Source organism: Panthera uncia (assembly GCF_023721935.1).
Source record: "Panthera uncia isolate 11264 chromosome C1 unlocalized genomic scaffold, Puncia_PCG_1.0 HiC_scaffold_4, whole genome shotgun sequence".
NCBI lineage: Eukaryota > Metazoa > Chordata > Mammalia > Carnivora > Felidae > Panthera > Panthera uncia.
In genome coordinates this window covers 18,418,996-18,442,286 of record NW_026057585.1, presented here as the reverse complement: position 1 = coordinate 18,442,286, position 23,291 = coordinate 18,418,996, and the positions used below count along the sequence as shown (strand labels likewise).

The 23,291-nt window shown below is 34.7% G+C and overlaps 1 protein-coding gene across 2 annotated transcripts in view; it reads right to left on the bottom strand.

Annotated features, from left to right (window-relative positions):
* The window catches only part of COL11A1 (collagen type XI alpha 1 chain), a 218,620-nt gene that overhangs the window by 7,944 nt on the left and 187,385 nt on the right, over positions 1-23,291 (bottom strand). For both annotated transcript variants that reach the window (XM_049616699.1, XM_049616700.1), the window contains 13 exons: positions 22,776-22,883; positions 22,429-22,482; positions 21,743-21,796; positions 20,666-20,719; positions 14,626-14,679; positions 14,393-14,500; positions 13,880-13,933; positions 4,318-4,371; positions 3,299-3,406; positions 2,768-2,821; positions 2,631-2,666; positions 2,485-2,538; positions 441-690 (listed from right to left, as the gene is read on the bottom strand). In XM_049616699.1, coding sequence (XP_049472656.1) covers positions 441-690; positions 2,485-2,538; positions 2,631-2,666; positions 2,768-2,821; positions 3,299-3,406; positions 4,318-4,371; positions 13,880-13,933; positions 14,393-14,500; positions 14,626-14,679; positions 20,666-20,719; positions 21,743-21,796; positions 22,429-22,482; positions 22,776-22,883 — 1,042 coding nt within the window. The remainder of the gene's footprint in view (positions 1-440; positions 691-2,484; positions 2,539-2,630; positions 2,667-2,767; positions 2,822-3,298; positions 3,407-4,317; positions 4,372-13,879; positions 13,934-14,392; positions 14,501-14,625; positions 14,680-20,665; positions 20,720-21,742; positions 21,797-22,428; positions 22,483-22,775; positions 22,884-23,291) is intronic.

Below are 23,291 nucleotides of genomic sequence, written 5' to 3'. Positions count from 1 at the left end.
CTGTTCACCAAATTATTATTAAACTGATAGGTAAAATATGATTCAGTTATGCTATTAATCATGTTAACTTCATATCAAGGTAAAATAAGTTCGGTTATAGGATATAAATATATACTAATGTGTACACATGTGTGCACACATAAAACCCATTCTATGATAGTTATTACGGGGAAAAATGCATTTGTGTTCTATAATTGTCCCAAAATGATCTTGTCATAATTTAATGAAACCTTATGTAAGCAGGTAAGGATTTTCTGAAGCAGTTCTTGAATTACACAGTATAAAGGACTTTCTCTGTTTACAAGACTGGAATTAATAATCATTTACTTTAGTTTATTTAGAGTCTATATCAAACATTTAACTAGAAGTAATGGGTTGACCATGCACCTTCATAACTTAGAGGCTCAGTCCCTTTGCTGTGACATGTATTATTAACATACCATCTGGGAAGTCAGGATGGCTGAGTTGCAGGTCTTTGCACGTTCGAGCTGGGTTAGTCTGCGTACCCATGGGAAACTTCATATGTTCGATGTCTTGTTTCAGGGAGTTGAGGGAACCAAATATTTCCTCCATTCCATCTGAGTAGTCAAGAATATTTTCACCTGCATCTGCTTGCATGTTTTCAGCATGTCTTCTTGTTTTTTTGGGTGACAAGATTGGTAAAGGCTGAATGACTTCTCCAGGTGGACCCTGTGAAAGAGATAATGTGCGTGTAACTGCTTCCTAAGGTGAAATATTCTGCATAATTATTACTGATGAGGTCATTATTATGAGGAATTATAGTTGATGTAGCTTTTCAATGTTTTCCCTACTTTCAATATTTTCTCTAATTGTTACTACATATACATACACATGTTATAAATATTTATATAGAAACTGTGTTAAGTTCTTTTAAAAAGAATCTAGTGGAGATACTGAGGTAGACACACAAATCAGATGATTTCTGGAACTTCTTTTCTTTTCTTTTCCTTTTCTTTTTCCTTCCCTTCCCTTTCCCTTTCCTTTCTTCCTAGAGAGACAGAGACAGCACGAACGGGAGAAGCAGAAGGAGAGGGAGAGACAGGATCTCAAGCAGTCTCTGCACTGTGCAGATCCTGACACAGAGCTCGAAGTCATGAACGGTTAAATCATGACCTAAGTCAGATGCTTAAGTGACTGACCTGCCTAACCACCCCTGGACCTTTCTCTATATAAGTAGTGTAACCCAGTTTTGTGTGGATATATTGTATGTAACTTTCTTATTTATTAATTAGTCCTTATTTACATGTCCTGTCTCCACAACTAGATTTTAGTCTCTGAAGATTAAAATACCATTTTAAGGTTCTTAACCTAACTAATGAGTTGTCTATTGTGCTTGATAATAATTTATATTATGAAACATTAAACTTCTGAAAATACACATTAATTTGCTTCAAATATAACTTAAAACTGTATAAATAAAAAAAAAAAATAAATGCAGACATATTTGAATTTGCATATGTGTAAAAGTAGAACTATACCAAATAGTTAAATCCATGTTGTTATATTTGTGTCCCACAAAATTCATAGGTAGAAGCTATCAGCCTCAGTACTTAGAATAAGATCTTATTTTGAAATGGGGTCACTGTAGATATAATTAGTTAAGTAAATGTAAGGGCATTGGGGGGGTATCCACCAATGGGAAACCATCCAATATGACTGGTGTCCCTGTAAAAGGAGGAAATTTGGGTGCAGAGACACACATAGATAGAATTTGAAGGGAAAAAATAGGAGAAGACAGTTATCTATGAGCCAAGGACAGGGCCATGGAATAGACCTTCCTCCACAGCCCTTAGAAGGACCTAATTCTGCCCACACTCTGATCTAAGATTTGTGGCCTCTAGAATTTGTTAGAGAATACGTTTCTATTATTTAAGCCCCCATTTGTGGTGCCTCTCATGGCAGCCCTAGCAAACTAATACACATATAGTTTGGTAACAAACTCAAGAGAGGAGACTAATGTTTTTTCACATGGATCTATCACTTAGTAGTTATATGGAGCCTGGAAAATGTCAGCATTAATAAATGTTAGAAATTATTATTGCTTTTATGACCATTATATACAGTAGGGAAAAAAATGCAAAATATCTGAACTTTTGTCTTTATTCCTAGTGTGGTCAGATACACACACACACAAACACACACATATATGTGTATGTATATGTATGTATGTATTTTTATGGCCTATAGTCAGTTGCTTTCATAAAAACATGACATTAAAAAGTATATAATTTTTGTGCAAAATAAATACAAACAAGATTATCATAATATACAGTTAACGCATCAATTAAAAGACACGCCTTGGCATGTGGATCTGATTATGTAATTAATGGAGTTGCTGTTTCCTAGAAAAATCACCACTTTGACAGAATGTCTTTTTTTGTCCTTCTTACAAATTTGGAGAAATCACCGGCAGTCTTAGGGTGTGAACAGACCTAAACATCACTTTTGTTCCCATGCACTTACCGGGGGCCCAGGAGGCCCTGGAAGACCACTGTCGCCCTTCTGGCCAGCAGGTCCCTGTTAGGAACAAAAGGAACAAGATAAACAGAGAACAAGGCATTTGACTAGGCTTCACTGAACAATCAAAGTCCAAAGGGAGAAGTACTTACGGTAGAGCCTTTGGTACCCTTTGGACCTTGAGGACCCTAGACAAAATGCAAAGGCAAAAGTACAGATAAAAATCTGGAGAAATCATGACTCTTTTGGTGTAACTTTCCTTTACAAAATTCTTTTGTCTCGCACTTACGGGTAAGCCTGGAGGACCAGGGGGACCTATGGGACCAGCAGGACCTGGAATCCCCTGTAAAGAGAATCATCCAAATTAGAGTTTTCCTCAGCTATGCTACTCTCTATATTGCAGGGCAACATACACTGAAAACTTAGATTATGCAAAAGTATATAAGAATAACCTGAAATTTTCCATTGTGAACCTAAGAAATAACTTTTGTAAGATAATCTGTATTTTTTTCCTGTTTGCTTCAATGTCTCTATATTTATACTTATGTAGCCTTCAGAATAATGATTTGTATGTTTTGGGGATTCAATAAATTGCTGTGTAATTAACTATTGAACTGTAATCTTTATGATTTCCAACTTGACATATTTTTAAATTATTACTTTAAGGTTAAATAAATTTCTTTTTGAAAAAACCATTGACTTAAAGAGGTTAAAGATGCTCTAAATCACCCTGCTGGTCACGTTTAATGGAATGTGCACAGGTGTGTGTGCGTGTGTGTGTTTGGAAAGGAGCAGGAAAATAATTTATATCTTTACTCACTCCATCCCCCTTTGCTCCTGGAGATCCTTGAGTTCCAGGGAGTCCTCTGTCACCCTTTTCACCTTGTTCTCCTGGAGGACCAATCAGGCCAATTAAACCAGGATGTCCCTTTAGAAGGCAGAGAAAAGAAATTTGACCATATGTAAATTACAACCATATATTAAATTATAGTCATAAAGTAATTGCACACTAATTTTATGGAACATAAAAGCAAAAAAAAAAAAAAAAAGATAAAAACTTTAACCCTTTCTGAATGATATATAGGATTAAGAACCTCTTTCCTCTTACCTAACAGGATCGTTTACGCTTACATTAAGTGAATCTTTTGTTTATAGAGAGAAGTATTAGGGAACAAAATGCTTTCTAAAAGAATCATCTTCAGTGTTTCATTTACTGAAAAGTAATTCCCTAAAAGACCAATAATGACCATATGTATATTTGACCATATTGATCAAATAAACTGAAAATTCATTATTTTAATAAGCATGATATTTTATATGATATGATTTCTATCCTTCAGAGACTCTGTGGTCTTTAAGAGACATTTGGAGATTTAAAAATGACCCAAAAAAACATTAACGCCATTGTAAAAAGGCTTATTTTCCATAATTATTTGGTGCAACTCCGTGTACTTTCTGGAAGATCAAATTACTATTTCAAAAGTATTCTAGTTTAAATTTGTTATTTTCATGTTTAAAAACATAAAATGGGCATTTTGTTATTCCATCTGTTTATTTTCTGAAGAGTTATTTTAGTATAACCATATGCTTTCTCCATATGGTTCCTACAAGGGGACATTGAGAAAATATAACAATGGATTTGAATACATTTTTCACTATGACTTTGTATCTTTTCTCTTCTCTAAATTCATCTGGGAAGCAGAGGATTGGAAGCTTTTGCCTTGGTTAAAAGGACAAAGATATTCTTTGAAATTTCCTTTGGAATGATTCTAATCTGCAAAATTATTGTCTCTGCTATTAGCATATCAAAATTATAATAACACATGCTTTTATTCTCACCTTCTCACCCTTGGAACCGGGGTCACCTTTGAGACCAGGTAAGCCAGGAGGTCCCTAAATAATGAGAAATAATAAACATACATAAAGTAGGCATGAATTAGAGAATCATATTACTATCCATAGGGCAAGTTTGGTTTTGGTAATATGACAGAGTTCAAAAATAATTAGTAATGCTTAAGGTTTATTTATCAGAATTCTAAATAATTTTGTTTAAAATTCCATGGCTTGATATTTAACTTAACATTGGTTACATAAATATGCAGTTAGAAATAAGACTTGATTTACATGGACTTACAACAGAAAAAGAATAAATTTTTAAACACACTAATTTTAGAAGAAGGGATTTCCAGAGTACACATCGATTCAATAAAATATTTTGGTGCTAAGCTCAAATAAATTACAATATTTCCTAGAAACTTAAAAAAAAAACCTCAATAAATTTTTGACAGTCAAATGACATTTGATAACCACTTTTCCTAAGCAAACTCCTAAGATAGTATTTTTAACTATAATTCCTGAAAAATCTTTTCAAAAATATTTTTAATGTTGATTTATTTTGTGAGAGAGAGAGAGAGAGAGAGAGAAAGAGCACGCGCGGCGTGCAAATAGGGGAGGGGCAGAGAGGGAGGGAGACACAGAATCCAAAGCAGGCACAGCCCAAGGCGGGGCTTGACTCATGAACCAGAAGATCATGACCTGAGCTGAAGCCGGATGCTTAACCGACTGAGCCACCCAGGCACCCCAATTAAATCTACAAATCATTTAAATAAAAGATTCTGGGATGCCTAAGTGGCTCAGTTGGTTAAGTATTCGACTTCTGCTCAGGTCATGATCTCATGGTTCATGGGTTTGAGCCCTGCAGCAGGCTCTGTGCTGAGAGCTCAGCACAGATTCTGAGCTTCAGAATTCTTCAGATCCTGCTTCAGATTCTTTGTCTCCCTCTTTCTCTGCTCCTCCCCTGCTCCTGCTCTGTCTCTCTGTCTCTGAAAAATAAACATTTTTTTTAAAAAGTGATTTGTAAATTTAATAATAAGGTAAATAATTTTTCTCATATAATTATCTCTATCCTAATATTTTTTATGGTCCAAGGATAAGGTACTTATCTATTTTGCTAAATCATATTTTTATGAAAATTATGACATGACTTCAACAACTAACCCTGACCCTACCCATGGAAATATTCATATTGATTACTTAACAAACTTAAAAAAAAATTTTAATGTTTGTTTATTTTTGAGAGATAGAGAAACAGAGTGCGAGCAGGGAAGGGGCAGAGAGAGAGGGGGGGAAACAGAATCCAAACCAGGGTCCAGGCTCTGAGCTCTCAGCATAGAGCCCCATGTGGGGCTCGAACTCAGGAACCACGAGATCATGACCTGAGCTGAAGTTGGACACTTAAGAGCCACCCAGGCGCCCCACAAACTTTTTAATACAAAAGTCAGGGTACTCCATATTGAGGACAACACAAAATATCCTTGTCCTGAAATTAATGACAAATGAAATGATGCAGGCAAGAGATTCTGTCAGAAGAAGCGTAACTGACACTAAAAGATGGTTAGTATGTGATTGATGAAATCAGAGCCAAGATAATGTTACAAAATATAGGTCACAAGTGCCTGCAACAGAAAGGCATTGGTGGGGGAGGGGGGGAGGCAAAATATTCATACAGTTTCTCTATAAATAGAATTATTCATATTGGACTGAATTTTAGAATTATAATTTCAATAATGATTTAACATAGTACATAGAAAGCAAACTGTTTTAACTTGTAACAAGGTATACCAGGAGTGTTCACAATTGTATCTTCTTCAAGCCTACCATGAGTGATTTTTTTCCTTTCTCTACAGACACTGCTTTGGTGTGAAAGAAAATGTTAAGTGCCAGTCTATAATTTTTGTGAATTTAAAGTATTAAGAGCGATGGGTCTGATCCAAGTAGTATGATGTAATATAAAAAGTATGGGCTCAGAATAGGATAGACTTGGGATAGAAGCCAGCCTCTCTTATTAGCAATTTAAATTAGCTAATGAAAGAGAGCTTCAGTTTTCTCATCTATAGATTGAGGATTATAATTCCTGTCTCACGAGATCAAGTAGATGAGCCTTTTCCATTCCTTAGTTTCTCACATCTATATCTTAAACTGAAATCCTGATCATCAGGAGAAAGTAAGAATAGCTTTGGTATCAATTAGTACTATGTAACAGTAGTATTTGGGGCTACTTAAATATATTTAATTTGTTTTAATTCATGAATGAATCTGAAATTCTGTAAGTATTGATATAAAAGTGGGAAATTTCTCTACATCATTCCATTAACAATAGATAAAAATCATTTTCATAGAAGATATGTGCTATTTTAAATGTGAATGTGTCTAATAATATTCTTCAAAGAGAAAATTATTAATCCTCAGGCATAAATTTAAATTAGTTCAGTTTAGAATCTATTTTGTATAAAAATAACCATGCCACTTTGTTAAATCTCTGATCACAAAGAAATTATATTCAAGTATATTCTAAGGCTGGGTTTGAAAACCTAACTTTCACCTCAGTCACTAACACCCTATCATAGTGGATATCAAAGTGTGACCTCAGACCAGCATCATTAGCATCATCTGTGAACTTATGAGTAAAGCCAATTCTTAGGCCTCATCCAGACCAGCTAAATCTGAAATGCTGGAGTGAAGAGACCAGCAGTCTGTTTCATAGGTTTGATACTCATTAAGGTTTGAGAGACTTGGCTCCGTGGCATTAGGTCCCAAATTGAGTTAAATCAATATGCAAATCAGAACAGCATAAAACAATCTCATTTATGTTAAAATAAAAGCAATACCTATTTAGTTCTACTAGTTTAATATTTTTTAAAGTAAGGTAATATATTTCATATCTACTATTTTCTGATCTTATCAGAAATGCATGATGAATCATCAGTAGGGAAAATAATGTTGCCCAATAGCACATTTTAAAAGGAATATAAATGAGTAATGGAAACTCTCAGGATTTCTTGAGACCATGTTATCAGGATAAATGCCGAAGACTCTATGTTAGAAAAAAGTGGCATAAAAAGTATGAAAAAAAATAGTTCTGATAAAAATGTAACTGCATGAAAGAACCATATACTTGTACCAGTAGCAGAAACCCTTTAAGAATACTGGTTAAAACTGATGTATGTCAATTAAAGTAAAAACATTCTCTAGGTTGAAAATATAAAACTCTGCAGTGGCCAGATTTTTTTCTTTCTTCACTTCTCATTTTACATTCAAACTGTTTGAGGCATGTGATACACTTTACAGAAATTTTGCTTTAAGTGGGAGAACTGACAGATGTTGCATGCTGAATATCAATATTCTTATTTTTCTTCTTTCCAAGATTCTGTTTAAGTTAGTTAACATATAGTGTAGTATTGGTCTCAGGAGTAAAATTTAGTGATTCATCACTTAAATACAACACCCAGTACTAATCGTAACAAGTGACTTCCTTAAAATGCTTCCCACCCATTTAGCCCATCCCACCACCCTCCTCCCCTCTAGCAACCCTCAGTTTGATCTCTATAGTTAAGAGTCTCTTACAGTTTGCCTTCCTCTCTGTTTTTATCTTATTTTTCCTTCCCTTCCCCTAGGTTCATCTGTTTTGCTTCTTAAGTTTCACATATGAATGAAATCATGACATTCGTCTTTCTCTGACTGATATCACTTAGCACAATACACTCTAGTTCCATCCACATCATTACAAATGGCAAGATTTCATTCTTTTTGATGGCTGAGTAATATTCCATTGTATGTATGTATGTATGTATGTATGTGTGTGTGTGCATACACACACATACATACATACTAGTTCTTCTTTGTTCATTTATCAGTCAATGGACATTCAGGCTCTTTCCATAATTTGGCTTTTGTTAATAGTGCTGCTCTAAACATTGGGGTACATGTGCCCCTTCAAATCACCATTTTTGTATCCTTTGGATAAATACCTAGTAATGCAATTTCTGGATCATAGGGTGGTTCTATCTTCAACTTTCTGAGGGCCTCCACACTGTTTTCCAGAGTGGCTATACCAGTTTGAATTCTCACCAGCAGTGCAAGAAGTTTCCCCTTTCTCTACAATGGACATCAATATTCTAATCACTGCTTCATTCAGAGTCTCAAGTCTAACCACCCTTTAGTTGAGTAATCTTGGATCTATTACTTATTATCTCTGAGCTTCATTTATGAAAGTACTCTAATAGTCATAACTGTGTCATAATATAATAAGCAGACCTGCAAAATTACTGTGTAAATAGTGAAATATAAATATTAATTACTGATATTTGTTTTTTTTTATATTACAAACAGTTATCAATCAGCCCTCTCACCACATTCTAGTAGTATAAGCTAAAATGACAAAAAAGAAAAAGAAAGAAGGGGAGGAGGAGGAGGAAGAGGAGGAGTATTGGAATTCTAATTATTCAGGCTTAATGAGAAATATGCTAGACATTATTTGTGTTTACAATGCATCTTTCTTTTCAAATTTTAGAGACAGAGTGCAAACATGGAAGTGAGGCGGAAGGAGGGAGGGAGAGGGAGAGGGAGAGGGAGAGGGAGAGGGGGAGAGAGAGAGAGAGAGAGAGAGAGAGAGAGAGAGAGAATCCTAAGCAGGCTCCATGCCCAGTGCAGAGCCCGGCATGGGGCTTGATATCATGACACTGGGATCATGACCTGAGCCGAAATCAAGAGTCAGATGCCCAAATGACTGAGCCACCCTGGGGCCCCTATAATGCATTTTAAATCATTTCTATAAATGTACATAAAGGAGTTAGAGGAAATGAGTATTAATTCCTAGAAGCTAATAATTTCGTATGAACTTGCAAACTTTATCTGAGGACACATTTACCAAGAAAAATCAGTTTCTTAACATTTTCATCAGTTGGAAATAGAAACTAGTAATGTTATGCTATTGATAGCAGTTATAAATAACCCTCCAAACTTGGGACATATCAAAAATATCAATTCTTCACATAAAAAGATTATTCCAAGTACATATTTCTATTTCTTATTTAGGCTATTGTAAATTGAGAAACCCTAGGGAAATACATAATTCATAAGTTATAAAGTGAAAAGGAAAACAGGGATGATACATCCTTAAGTGTCTAGAATACACAATCAAACATTTTCCCCTGCAGTATTATATGCTTTACAGGATATTTGCTTTGATATGCATCTCAAAACTCTAGTGCATTGATGTTGAAAGAAACTGCAGATCTTGCACTTTATTTAGAATGCCATATTGTGAAAGAATGTTTAATTTGGTAAAAAGCAAATGCTTTGCTGTTTAAACCTGTTTAATCATTATGGAATACTACACATCTCAACCCTATTTACAGATAGTTTAGATGTAGCATTAAAAAACAAACAAACTGCAATTCAGTAAGCCATCTACCATTTTTTCAGGCATTTATGGTTTGAAATAATGCTGTCGGATATTTTATATTTATCAGTATGTGAAAAGAAGGAACGTATGATTATACTGTGGTAATTTTTCATCTCTTTTTTAGCTATTTTGGAACAAATAGGTTCATCTAATAAAAGAACATGAAATAAAATAAAGTGAAAGTTCAAAACTAAAACATATTCTAATCCTACCTTCAAAACATAAAAATTAGTTTAAAATTATGATATCCTGTTAATTTTGACTGTACACACAGAGAAGAGAACATAGCCACAATTTCTGTTCTCTTTAAAACACTGTTTTATTCCATTTAGTTTTTGTTGACTATATACTCAAAAAAATCATTGATTCAACTTAAAAAAACCCTCAAATAAAATTCTTATATAATCTCATCATTGTCCTTAGCTTTCTGTTAGCGCTCATATGTACTATTTAGTCTATCCTCTCAGTTCCATATGGTGATTCTAATTATATATGCACATAAAATTCATGCATATATAGAAGTTTAATTTTTACCCTGAGAAATGTCTAACTTTGAAAGTGAAAAATATATACTGTACCTTATCTAAACTCTAGTATATCTAATTACACAGAGGGGGCAAACACCAAACATATTATCATCTTAAAACTTTTAGAAGATGTTTCATTCCTGCCCCAAAGAATTTCCACTCCAAAGGTTGATATAAAATTGTATATAAAAGACCTATAAAATATCTTGGCAAGTAACATTAAGTGTATAAGTGTATAAATACTCTGATAAAACAAAAAGCCAGAGAAAACAAAACAGCACCCACACTGCTCCGTTAGATAGAGTGCAACTGTCTAACTGGGTAGCTGCCTGTCCTGAATGATAAAAGCAGAGCAAGTTGTACTTACTGAATAGAATAGCGAAGTAGCATTTAAAAATTGGGGAAAGGGGACTGTCGTGGTTTTGTTTGACTAGTGGACCCTACAGCAGGAAGTTTCAGGCAGCTTCTAGAAGAGGAAAAGAGACCCAAAGGGTAGCTGCAGAAATGCAATGATAACAGACTTCTGAAATTTGTGTGGACGTGGATGTGGGTGTGAATATATTTATAATTATAATGAGGAGAAAACACATTATGGAGGAAATATTCACATGAATTTCACATGGATTAATTTCAGAGACTAATGCAAATTTGTATGGGTTTTAAGACGTCTCTTGTTTTTACCTCCCACATTTTTAAGCCTCCCAGACACATTTAAACCCCTCTTGTCCTTATTTAATAATCTTACCATATTTCCTATGAGGGAAAGGTCCCCAGAGGAGATGGCATTTTAACAGTCCTACTCTGAATATATTTAGCAGCATTCTCTGCTTGATTCTATTATAGTACTTACCACTTTATACTCTAACTGCTGTAAGTAAGCATAATTTATTTGTTGGTCTTTTCGTTTGCTTCAACAGTGTCTTTCAAAAAATTTTATTGATGGTATAGATGCATGAATGAGGTCAAATTTAGTTTTTTTTTTAAGTAATCTCTACCCCCAGGGTGTGCCTCGAACTCAGGACCCCAAGATCAACAGTTGCATGCTCTAGTGACAGAGCCAATCAGGTGCCAAAAATTTAGTCACTTTTCACTAAGAATATGAAATTGTTTCTTTTTCAAAACACTATTTCATTCAATTAATAATTCTTTGGTGCTCCTAATGCCAATTATGGCCTAAGTGTTTTACATATAACTCATTTAATTAACATAAGACCCCCATGGGGTAAAAATATATTAATAATCCCATTTAATTCAATTAAACTTCATAACATCCCATGAGGTAGATGCTATTGATATTCTAATTTTTCAGATGAGGAACCTAACACTTAAAAAAATAAGTAACCTTCCTGGGGCACCTGGGTGGCTCAGTAGGTTAAGCATCTGACTTCAGCTCAAGTCATGATCTCACTGCTCATGAGTTCAAGCCCTGTGTTGGGCTCAGTGCTGACAGCTCAGAGCCTAGAGCCTGCTTCAGATTCTGTGTCTCCTTCTCTCTCTGCCCATCTCCCGCTCACTCAGTCTCTTTCTCTCAAAAATAAATAAACTTTACAAAATTTTTTTGAAAAAAATAAATAACCTTCCTAAAGCAAGTCAGTGGTAGTATTTGTTTGTGAAAGCAGGGAGCTTGGGTTCAGGGTCAAGGACCTTAACCAATAACCATGATAAAAATTGCCTACTAAAGTTTTTCATAGCTGAGTTGAAAAGCTCATTAAATTGCCATAAAATGCATCTTGAAGATGGTTTCTCTGACAGTCCTCACTTCACAAGGACTGACTAGCATTTTCATTAAAATTAGATGTCATTGTCAAAGTGGTTGATGCTATGAGAAAGCTGCAATATATTCACATAAGTACTCTCTGAGAAAACAAGCATCCAGAGAAAAGCAAGTCACCTAAACTGCCAAATTCCGATGCCTTTCATTTCACTCTGCTTAAAAGGGTTTGAGTTGTTCAGCCCCTTGCTCTGTAAACTCACATCTATCAGAGAGTCAGAAATATAAACTTTTATAAGCTGGAATCAGGTGGAATGTCTGATGGTTTTAATTTTATTTTATTTATTTATTTTTTTTTTTTAATTTTTATTTTTGGGACAGAGAGAGAGACAGAGCATGAACGGGGGAGGGGCAGAGAGAGAGGGAGACACAGAATCGGAAACAGGCTCCAGGCTCCGAGCCATCAGCCCAGAGCCTGACGCGGGGCTCGAACTCACAGACCGCGAGATCGTGACCTGGCTGAAGTCGGACGCTTAACCGACTGCGCCACCCAGGCGCCCCTGACGGTTTTAATTTTAATATTATCTGAAGGAAATCTCCAGCATGATGTTTTTTATTTCATCTGGAGAAAGGTCAGAATACTTACTGGAAAATCTGAAATAACAAGAAAAAAATCTCTGGCAAATTTTAAGTCTACATTAAGGTGCATTTTTTTTTCCAGGCACTGACTCTGCAGTTAGGAATTTACCATATCTAAGGAGAATTCCCTAAATAGTGGTGTAGACTGGGAACTCACCCAGCTTCAGCCAGGCTCCTGTTATGCTGAGGGGGTCACCTGCAGATGTGATAATCTCCGGCTTGAGGTCACTCAAAATTTGATAATGTTTATCCCTTTACTAAAATAAATGATCTTTAACTTTCAATGACAGTTAAAAAAATAACCTCTGTAACACTTATGAAGTATTTGGTATATATTGTGGCATTTTTACTAAAAGGAATGACCCACATTCCTCCTCATAATTAAGATTATGAATATCAGTTTTGATGGCTCTCTGAGCATGTATCTGTCAGGTAATTAATATATTCATGATAAGAGGTATTTTTGTAAAATTTAAATTGGCATAAGGAGGTGTTTGACTATTTGAACCAACATGCATCACACTTGCATAATGCTGTATGGGTTACTTGCTGTTTTGATTAATCCCTTCACGCATAACTATTTTTGGACAATGAATTTCAAACACCTCTACCATAAAACAGAATCTGTCACCCAGAAGACAATGATTTAAGGCGAGACTTGGATTCTCACTTCTGTCCAAATTTTGTAGGGAGGATAGCCTTGGCACCTATAATAAACTCCCATCTATGAACAGTATGCCGGTCAACAAAGTGCTCTGTTGGATTTATAAAGCCATGTTTGAACACAGGGTTGATGATTGTAACCCAGCTTCAGTTGTAATAATTATACCTTTCTCCACTAATGGAGGTTAATGTTTTATCTTTCAGCCTGTGTGACTCACGAAGAGAACAATTTATTTGGTGAAGGGATCACTATGTTCCTGTGCCAATGTCATTCTTTTAAATGAAGTGCCAGGAAACTAAGTGTAATTGCATGCATTTGGGGGAACTGTCCACATTTGGAAAAGAACTGGCTGGGCCATTAGTGGCATTTTATTCAGAGTGGAAATATTTTTTTTTTCTCCAAAGGACAAAAAGGAAAGATCTGATCAAGGGGAAAAGTTTCCAAATAACCCATCCCTTAGGATTACTTTCCTCTTTTTAGGTCTAAGTAATATGCTTTCTGAAATATTGTACAAAATATAAACTATTTTGTAAGACACAATTTTGGAAATTCTAGCCTGTAAACAATTTTGCTTCTGGAGCTTTCCCTTTCAAAGTAACAGAAAAGACCATACTCACCATAGGACCAGGAGGCCCATCTTGACCTGCAGCTCCAGGCAGACCTTGCTCTCCCTGTGGAAAATAAACACAATTGATTTTTTGATTAACAAAAGCATACATATTTCTTCATTTCAATTTTGGAAACACAAAAAGAAAGCAAGAAAACATCATCTATGAATTCCATCCCATGGAGAACATCTACAAATGTTATAAGCAATTTTGAGTGTTTTTACTTTGTGTGTCCATGTCTAGATGGATACATGTATAAAAACTTCACATTGTTGAGTTCTTAGGGTTGGGTTTTCTCTTCTGCCTTTCTATGTTGGAATTCACCATGAACTTACTAAATAAATGATATCTTTAAATATTTTAAGAATATCTGACTTTAATGATTACATGACATTTACTGAATTCCTATGAGACATCCACACGATTACTTATGAAATAATGCTGTCATAAATACTTTCATTCACAATTTTTTGGAAATGAAACATTATTTTCAAAATGGCGTCTTTTAGCACAGGTGCTTACCACAGGGCCAGGGATGCCCCGAAGACCCTCTGGACCAGGCTTTCCAGCAGGTCCCTGAGGACCAACTGGGCCAGTTTTTCCAGGTGGGCCTTCAGCACCTGCTTCTCCCTGTTAGAAATAAAATGTGTGAACACATTAATAATGAGAAAAGACATCCTGTATGCTATTAAAAGTACTGAAATGGGTATTGTTCAATGTATAAGCCTTTCAAACATAATACTTGTATATCTTACCTTGGCGCCTTTTTCTCCTTGTCTTCCCTCTGCACCTGCTGCTCCAGGAGGGCCCTATAAACATAAAAGTACACGGAAAATATATATCGCATATAAGAGTAATGTAACTGAGGACTTATTCACAAATACTCCAGTTTAATTTGTAACAGATTCTAATAGGGACTGCGTATAGCTATTTAGTTTAAAATGCAATGAGAAAAATCAAAACCCTTTTATATAAAAACTTTCAGTTAGAATATTAAACATAAATGAAGCACACATTGACAGATAATCACACACCAATGTAAGGAAACAGTAAAGATAATTTCTTTAAGAAAAGCTGATGACTTAGTTACCCTTAGTGTGTTAAATACTCAGGTATCATTTATTATGTTGTATAATTAGGAATGCATGTATCAGATTTCACTTTCATCCTTAAAGGTATTTTAAGATTGACTCCTTTTTTTTATTTTTAGGCTCCTTTCTTAATCATAGAACATCCATATGTTATGTATACATTCTTATAGGATCATGTCCGAATGAGAGCAGCACATTTAAAATCTTGACTGTCAGCAGAAATTTTATTTTCATTTTCTGGAACTATGCAATTCACATAAATAAGTGGCATAAAAATAGTTATCACTTTTTAAAACCTAATATTAGAGCAAGAGCAGAAAAAAAAATCTTCACTCTCCATATGTCATCCAAAAGCTTATGAGGATATTCTGGTGTTTGCCTGACTTTTGTATAGCTGCATAGATTGCTATGGAGAGATGCTAGTTACTTATCTGTTTAAAGCTATTCATAATACTCCTCCTTGACTATATAGGTATCTTTGTAAGATATCTGTCTACCCAATTCTCTTTAGTTCTTTTTTCATTAGCTTTGTGACTTTTAACAATTTATTAGCATTCCTGAACTTCATCCATAAAATATTACCAATAAAAATTCTCTTGCAATAGAATTGTTGTTAAATTTAAATGAGATAACACACATAAAAGTATTTTTCAAGCTTTCTTGGGTAGTGGTATCAAACACAGATATGGAATCTGGGGCTTAAGGGCATAAAGCCTGGACTCAGATTTCCTGACTTCAAATCCTCGTCCCGGGCACCAATTAGCCTTGTGATCTTTAGAAAGTTATTCGCCAGGTCAGTGCCTCAGTTTATTTCTCTGCAAAATGTGGATAAGAATAGGAGGTATTTCCTAGAGTCATCATAACAACTTAATGAACTGATAAAGGTAAATGGCATATAACAGTGTTTGGGACGAGAAAACACTGAACAAACATTGGCTTTGGTTCTATCATTTGTAACATTAGCAAATATTATAATTATTATTATACATTAATGTATTTTACCTATACTTTTCACCATGTTGGCAACCTAAGAGTCAGGTCTAACAAAATAAGCTCTCAAAATACACTTGTTGACACCATGTCAACAAATTATTTTTTCCATGCATGCTGTTTCTAATACCTGAAAAATATAAATTCTATGTTTGCAACAACTTGTTTTAATTGGAAATTTTTGAGTTGGCTAAAAAATAATATAAGATGATCCTGTAGTATGTAATCAGATTTTGATACCTGATATTCATATTTCCTTCTTACATTTATATAGTCATCTGTGAAATATAAGACATTTCTAAACCTTGTAACAAAATGATGAGAAAGAAATCATTTATAATCATTTATATTACAAGATATAACATTCAAAGAAAGTATCAAAGAAATCATCATTTTTTCAATTATAACATAATTGACACATCTAAATTTTGTTTCTATTATATTGGATCCTCATGTCATTTTTTAGTAACATTTCAAATCAACAGAAGCTGGGCACTTGGTTTGATAGCTTAATAGAAGCACAATACAAATGCTTTTGGCCTATAGAATGACCCCCCAATATACATTTTCAATTCATTCAAAGACATAGAAGATTTACAATTTTATTATAAAACATTAATTTACACTCATTAACTGAATTTTTATTACTTACCAAGCATTAAGATTCAATTTAATGTTGAAATTTTCTGCTCAAGTTCAAATATAACCACAGAAGGTTTAAAAAAGAAACTTCATGATCTCTAAGAAACTGCATTTCCTTTTTCCCCAGACTCTCTCTCTCGTATTCCATCAGTTACTTCAATTTTGTAATGAATTGTACTCAAAATCATCAACTGAGATTGAGGTTGGAGGTTGGGGAGAGTAGGGGAGATGGTGTTAATTGGTGAAAATAAGGTGATGCAGGAAGAAGACTCCTCTCTTTCAGGTGCCATATTAATATGCTAATGGTGAGCACAAGCTAGTCTTTCATTCGGTCTTTTAAATTCACATTTAAAAGGAGTATCAAGCACTTCATCAAACTCGGAGCATTCTGTGAACTCATTTATCTCTGAGAGAATCAACGAATATAGCATAATTTTCTCAATATCATCATGGTAACTCTATTGTGCCTCAACCAAAAGGTAGGAAATGTATACATTTTGAAGCAGTCTCTTGAGGCAGCAGCATTATGCTAACATTAATATATGCTTAAAACTTAAGTGCTTCTTTTTAATTTCATGCTATTTATGCAAGAGGATTTCTGTATAGAAGCATAAACTTCAAATAATTTAATGTTAAAATGCCATAAGTTATTTTGGTGTGATGTTTAAGATATTAACGTATGCAAACCAAAACAACCATAATGACTGTGATTTTGGAAATAGAAATTATGAGATTCAACTGAACAATGGGCTATTCCTTATTCTGTCCTTTTCCTTATTCCTTATTCTATGAAACTTCATAGAAGTTTCCCTTAAACTCGTGACATAAGGGTATGGAATTTTTCGAAGGACTTCACTGACACACATGAACATAAAGAACAGAAGATTTATAAATATCTAGCTTTGGAGAAAAGCTAGTCATCAGCTGTCTAAAAATGTAACAAAAATACTGCTTTTACCACAAAGGAGAAAAGACAATCTGAGTTTGAAGAGCCTAGAGAATTTAAACACGAGTAAACTACAACACAGCCACAAAATTTTGATTCAAATAGAGTTTCTCCATCCCAAAAGGACTTCTTCCTTCTCTGAATGAACGTCTGGTATCTGTCATGGTGGAAATCCATATTAAATGGATTTTCTCTGTTCTTTATCTCATTTTTCCCATTTTCATTTATTTCTTATATAATTTTTCCAGATGGCACAGAGTGTTTTTTTCTGTTTTGTTTTGTTTTTTTTAAAGAAAAACTGGGATGAAAACACACTTTTTCTAGGGGAATATGAAGTTTCCTTTGAAAAAAATTAATAATGCATATGGACAAATTCTTGTCTTACTTCTCATATATCTGCATAAACAGATGGGCAAGAACTTAATCTAGTGAACTACTTCCTGTACTTTCATGAGTGTTCTGATTAGAAAATGCCTCCTAAAACATAATACAGTAAAACAGGCCCCAGTTAATTCTCTACCAGTAGCCATGGTTACACAGGATTTTCTTCACCATGAGAAATATACTTCTTATAAAATACACAACATAACCTCTCTCCACTATTCACATTTTACAATATTATTCTATAATTTATCTCTTATTCCATTCATGTAAAAAATATTTAAATTGCCCTTGTGTTCCAGAAATGTACATGGAGAATACAAAAAGATAAAACAAAACACCAAAAAAAAAAAGACAAAAAACAAAAAAAACAAAAAACCATGAAATCCTAAGGAGTTCATGAAGTTTCATTATGAAGTTTCATTTCAGAAGATAGACACCAAAATTAACAAAGATAGTACATTATAAAATGTGCAGAGATGAGGTAGGTATATAAAAATAGGCACAATGTTGTAGTTTGACAGTAGGGAAGGCTTTCCTAAGAATCTAATCTCTGATCTGAATCTTAGTGTGGGTTAAATGTGGAAGGTATCTTTTGACCATTCACATTCATGCATAAATGCCTAAGGATGGAAAGAATATATAATGAGAATATATGCACATATATAACAACATGTATGTATGTAATAAGAATATATATATATATATATTATGAAGAATAAGAATATATATATATATTATATGGTGTATATATACAGGTTAAAGTTTTGTCTGCATTTCTGTTAATACTGGAGTCTTTAGAATTCCATTTAATGGTGCATTTTGAGCAGTTTCAAGTTATCATGTTTAAATTATTTTAGTGACCTCTAGGAGGTTTTTCAATAAAAGAGCGTGGACCTAGCTCTTGGTTTCAAACAGCTATAATGATAACTTGAGTATCAAAATTCCATGTTTTATCAACACAAACCATACAATCTTCTAGTGCCTTAAGGAAATGTACATTTATTCTCTAGTATTACAAATACATGACAGAATGTACATGTACTACAAATGACAACTTAATTTTCCTACTTGTTCAATAACTGTTAGAATGTTGTTTCTCAGTATCACTGCCACTCGTAACATTCTGGTCAATATTCTATTAGGAACGTTTAGTATCATTTACTCATCCATCTAGAAAGTTTTAATGGCATTCAGACTGCAGGCAAAAATAGGAAGGAGATCTCAAAAATCATGTTACACTTTGTAATTACTTTCTAAGAATAACAGCCCAGTGGTTGCTGTGTGAGACATTTTTTTTTTCCACCAAGACCATGCTTCAGGGCTGTCAACAAACAAAACAAAAGCAATAAGAATATTATTTAGAATATTGTTAGAATATAAGAAGAACAGGGAAGGTGGAAGGTTAAAAAGCACTTGGTCAATGAAGAAACAAGTGTATTCAGGAAGATGTTTAGTATAAAATAAATTTATTTCTGGCAAAGGAAAATGTTTATAAATATTGACTCAAATTTATATTGCTGAAGGAGAAAATTAAATTCTGTTCCTACTCTGTGAGAATGTGGAGTGTGAAAATCCCACTAAAGCAAAACTACCATTAGAAAACCACAGTAATTCCAATGGCTCTGTGCCTTTGGATTACTGAAAGGGGAATGAACCTAAGAAATACATTTTGATGTTTACCACATATTTTGTTTGCAGGTAGGTCAGAAAAATAGACTAAAGGAGGGATAGAACACTGGATAATGACGTAAGTATTGTAAGAGGCAGGTCAACAGAAATGGTTTCATTATGAAAACAGTACAGTAGTAAGAAAAAGTTAATCTCCTATCATCCACTGGAGCCAATATTTTTTTTTCAATATATGAAATTTATTGTCAAATTGGTTTCCATACAACACCTAGTGCTCATCCCAAAAGGTGCCCTCCTCAATACCCATCACCCACCCACCCCTCCCTCCTACCCCCCATCAACCCTCAGTTTGTTCTCAGTTTTTAAGAGTCTCTTATGCTTTTGGAGCCAATATTTTGAACAAGATCTATTTATTTACATTTTGCTGTAGTGTTTTGTTAAAATCCTGCCATGGTTCCAAATCAGAGAAGTTTGATGGTGTCAAGCAAGCTAACATTACGTGCTGATTCCTGGGCTCTTTCTGTTGATAGTTGCACTCAGATTTTTGCAATGTTTTTAGCTAGCAATGGACTTTGGCGTCTCATCTCCCTGTAGTTGCAGTTCAGGGTTCCATCAGTCTTTTACAACAGACTGCATTTGTACAGAGGGGAGACCTAAGCACAGGGAAGTGGGAAACTACTGTCTATTGTGACTGATTAAATCTGTCACTAAAGTGTGTTCCATTTAAATAAGTATTTTGACAAATGTAAGAAATTACCCTATTCTCTAAGACTTATATTTTTTCAGCATCATTATAATATGTTGTCTACAGCTTAAGAATATTATGTTTATACACATAGTAGATGAGTGGATGTTTCAAATAAAGAATTTTATTTTTAAAAAATGTTTATTTATCTATTGAGAGAGAGAGAAAGAGTACATGCATGTGTGAGCGAGTGGGCAAGGGCAGAAAGAGAGAGGGAGAGAGACAACACCAAGCAGGCTCTGCACTGTCAGACGCCAGGCTCAATCTCATGAAATGTGAGATCATGACCTGATCCGAAATCAAGAGTAGGATACTTAACCAACTGAGCCACCCAGGTGCCCCTCAAATAACAAATTTTAAAAACTTACTCTTTTTCCAGGAGGACCTGGTGGGCCAGCCTCACCAGATGGGCCAGGTGGACCCTATAAAATGTGAAAAATAGCTTTTAATTGGGCATTGTTTTATGGTCCACAGCATTGTTTTCTAAATCTGGACCGAATCCAAACTTCTTTCTTCATCTCCCCACATCTATCTTTCCCGGATAATCTCAGCCGTATTTCAGATTCCTAAACTTCCTCTAGATATCTATAATTAGAGCTAGTAAATTCAGATGGAAAACTTTTTCATAGCTGGAAGAAAGTAACTCAAATTCCTTCTTCTTAAAACTGTGCTCTTTTTAAAAACTGCTAACTTATATCTGACAAGCAGCCAGTAGCCATACTAATTAATTGAATCATATGATTAATAACTCTTCTCATATCACATGCATTTGTGAAACCATAAAACTGTTACTTCTTAATTTCTTCTTGTACAAAACCAGCATTCTTATGCCAAGGAGTACTCAGCATGTTGGGCTATGATCTGCAAGTCTTATCTACACAGAATAAGCCTACAAATATCCAGTGGGGATGGCTCTGGAGACAAAGCTATGTTAGGGGTGTGATTTGTCTTTGGCTCCTATTTAATTTAGTGCCTTCCTTTACCTCTTCCCTAAATACCCATATGTGGCCAAAGCCCCTGTTGAGTCATTCTCAAAGTAAACAAAATAATAGTGATAGTCCAATACAATGCGGAGTTCATTTAGGTTAGAAATTGAAGTGCAATCATGCTAATGATAGGCTGATAACATGGCTGTCTTCATTTAAGCCTTATTTGTGTTTTTAAAATAACTCTTTATTTAACACAAATGGATAGATACTGAATTTGACATAATACAACAAAATCATTAGTATGACACCACTACATTTTTTATTATGAAGGTTGCTTATATTTCTTAAATCACATCGAGTAAGAAACTCCACGTAAGTTTGAACTGAAATTCAATGATAACTGACACTTCTTTCAGAAAAATGTGTACCCACCTAGCTATGCTTTTGAAAGTTTGATTACTTCTTTAAAATGTCTTGGGACTGTGTAAAGAGTAAATAAAAACTGTGCTTAATTACCGGTTGACCAGGATCTCCGTCTTCACCCTTGTCACCACCAACACCATCTTGACCCTATAATGGGCAATAGAAAGTGAACACAGATATTTCTCACTATGAATTTGATTTTATTAAAAATAAAAGGGTATGATATCCTATCTGAGTCCCTGAGATAAATGATTACTAAAGGGACAAATAGAAGTATTACTAAATTCTTTTGATTGTATTTTAAGGATTGTGGTATCTCTCACTCTTTCGACAAAGATTTGTGAAACTGCTACCACATCAAGTTTAAAATACAGTGTGTTGTTAATACAAGAAAAGAAGAGGATGTAATTAGTGTAGAAGGCCAGTGGATCTGTTCACCATGAACAAATACGGCAATTTGAGACAGTATTTGCACCAGAGGAGAGACAGAAATAAAAGCAAAGATGCTGCAACTTTGAAATAAGAGTAATGTTGCTACTCAGATAATCAGTTCATACAATGCAGCAAAGTCTGGAAAACTAACCCAAATGAAGAAAATAATCATGCAACAGAGGTCTAAATGTCTTCAACTATATGGATTTTATAGCTGCAGTTTACATTTTCTTTTCCTTTCTATTTTTGGGGGGTCCAATTAAGTAATCAAGAATTTAATTATTAACAACCAAGACACGGGTAACCTCCCCATCAAAATAATTCCTTTATTTTCCCATGATACTTACTGCAGGGCCAGGTTCTCCAGGAGGACCAGGATCTCCGGGAAAACCAACAGGACCCTAGAGGGATGTTTTTAAGAGAAAGAAGATAAATAAAAATATTTTTCATAAAGTCACAATATTCTGATGTTTAAGAGCTAAGTCATGGTAAAACTGTATGAGAGGATTTCCCTTCTTCCACTAGAAAATGTTCAAAAAATGAAATTAATCGAGAATGCTTATGCATATATGAAATAAGGAAAAGTCAGCTTCACCAGCTATGGGCCAGAGTTTCATGATTTCTAATCTTTCTATGAAAAACTCCTAAATGGCTTTGACATAGGCTCTACCTGAAAGGGACCAAGCTCACTTACCGGGTTACCTTTAGGGCCATCGTCACCTGGTGGTCCCTTAGCACCAGGAGGTCCAGCAGCACCAGGTGCACCAGCTTCTCCTTTCTCTCCTCTTTCTCCTTTGGGGCCCTACAACAACGTAAGAAAAAGAATGATTACCTTATAAGCTTTAAATCAGGATTTCTTAGTCTCAGCCCATTGGGTCAGATAATTCTGCTGCTGGGGGGCTGTCCTGTGCACTGCAAAATGTTTAACAGCATCCCAGGTCTCTACTAATTTGATGCCGGCGTGTGACATCAAGTGTGACATTCCTCCTAGTGTGAACCAAAAGGTCTCCAGACATTGCCAAAATGTTTCCTAGGGGTCAAATTCACTCCAGGTTTAAACCAATCTAAATGAGAATTAATACAATCCTACTACAATTCATAAATGTGGGTTTGATGTAGCAGGGTTTGTGTCCTTCGTGGACAGCCCCCTCCCGCAAATTGTATAAACAGCTTATAGTTTTAATGTTCTAACTTATGCAAATGTCATTTT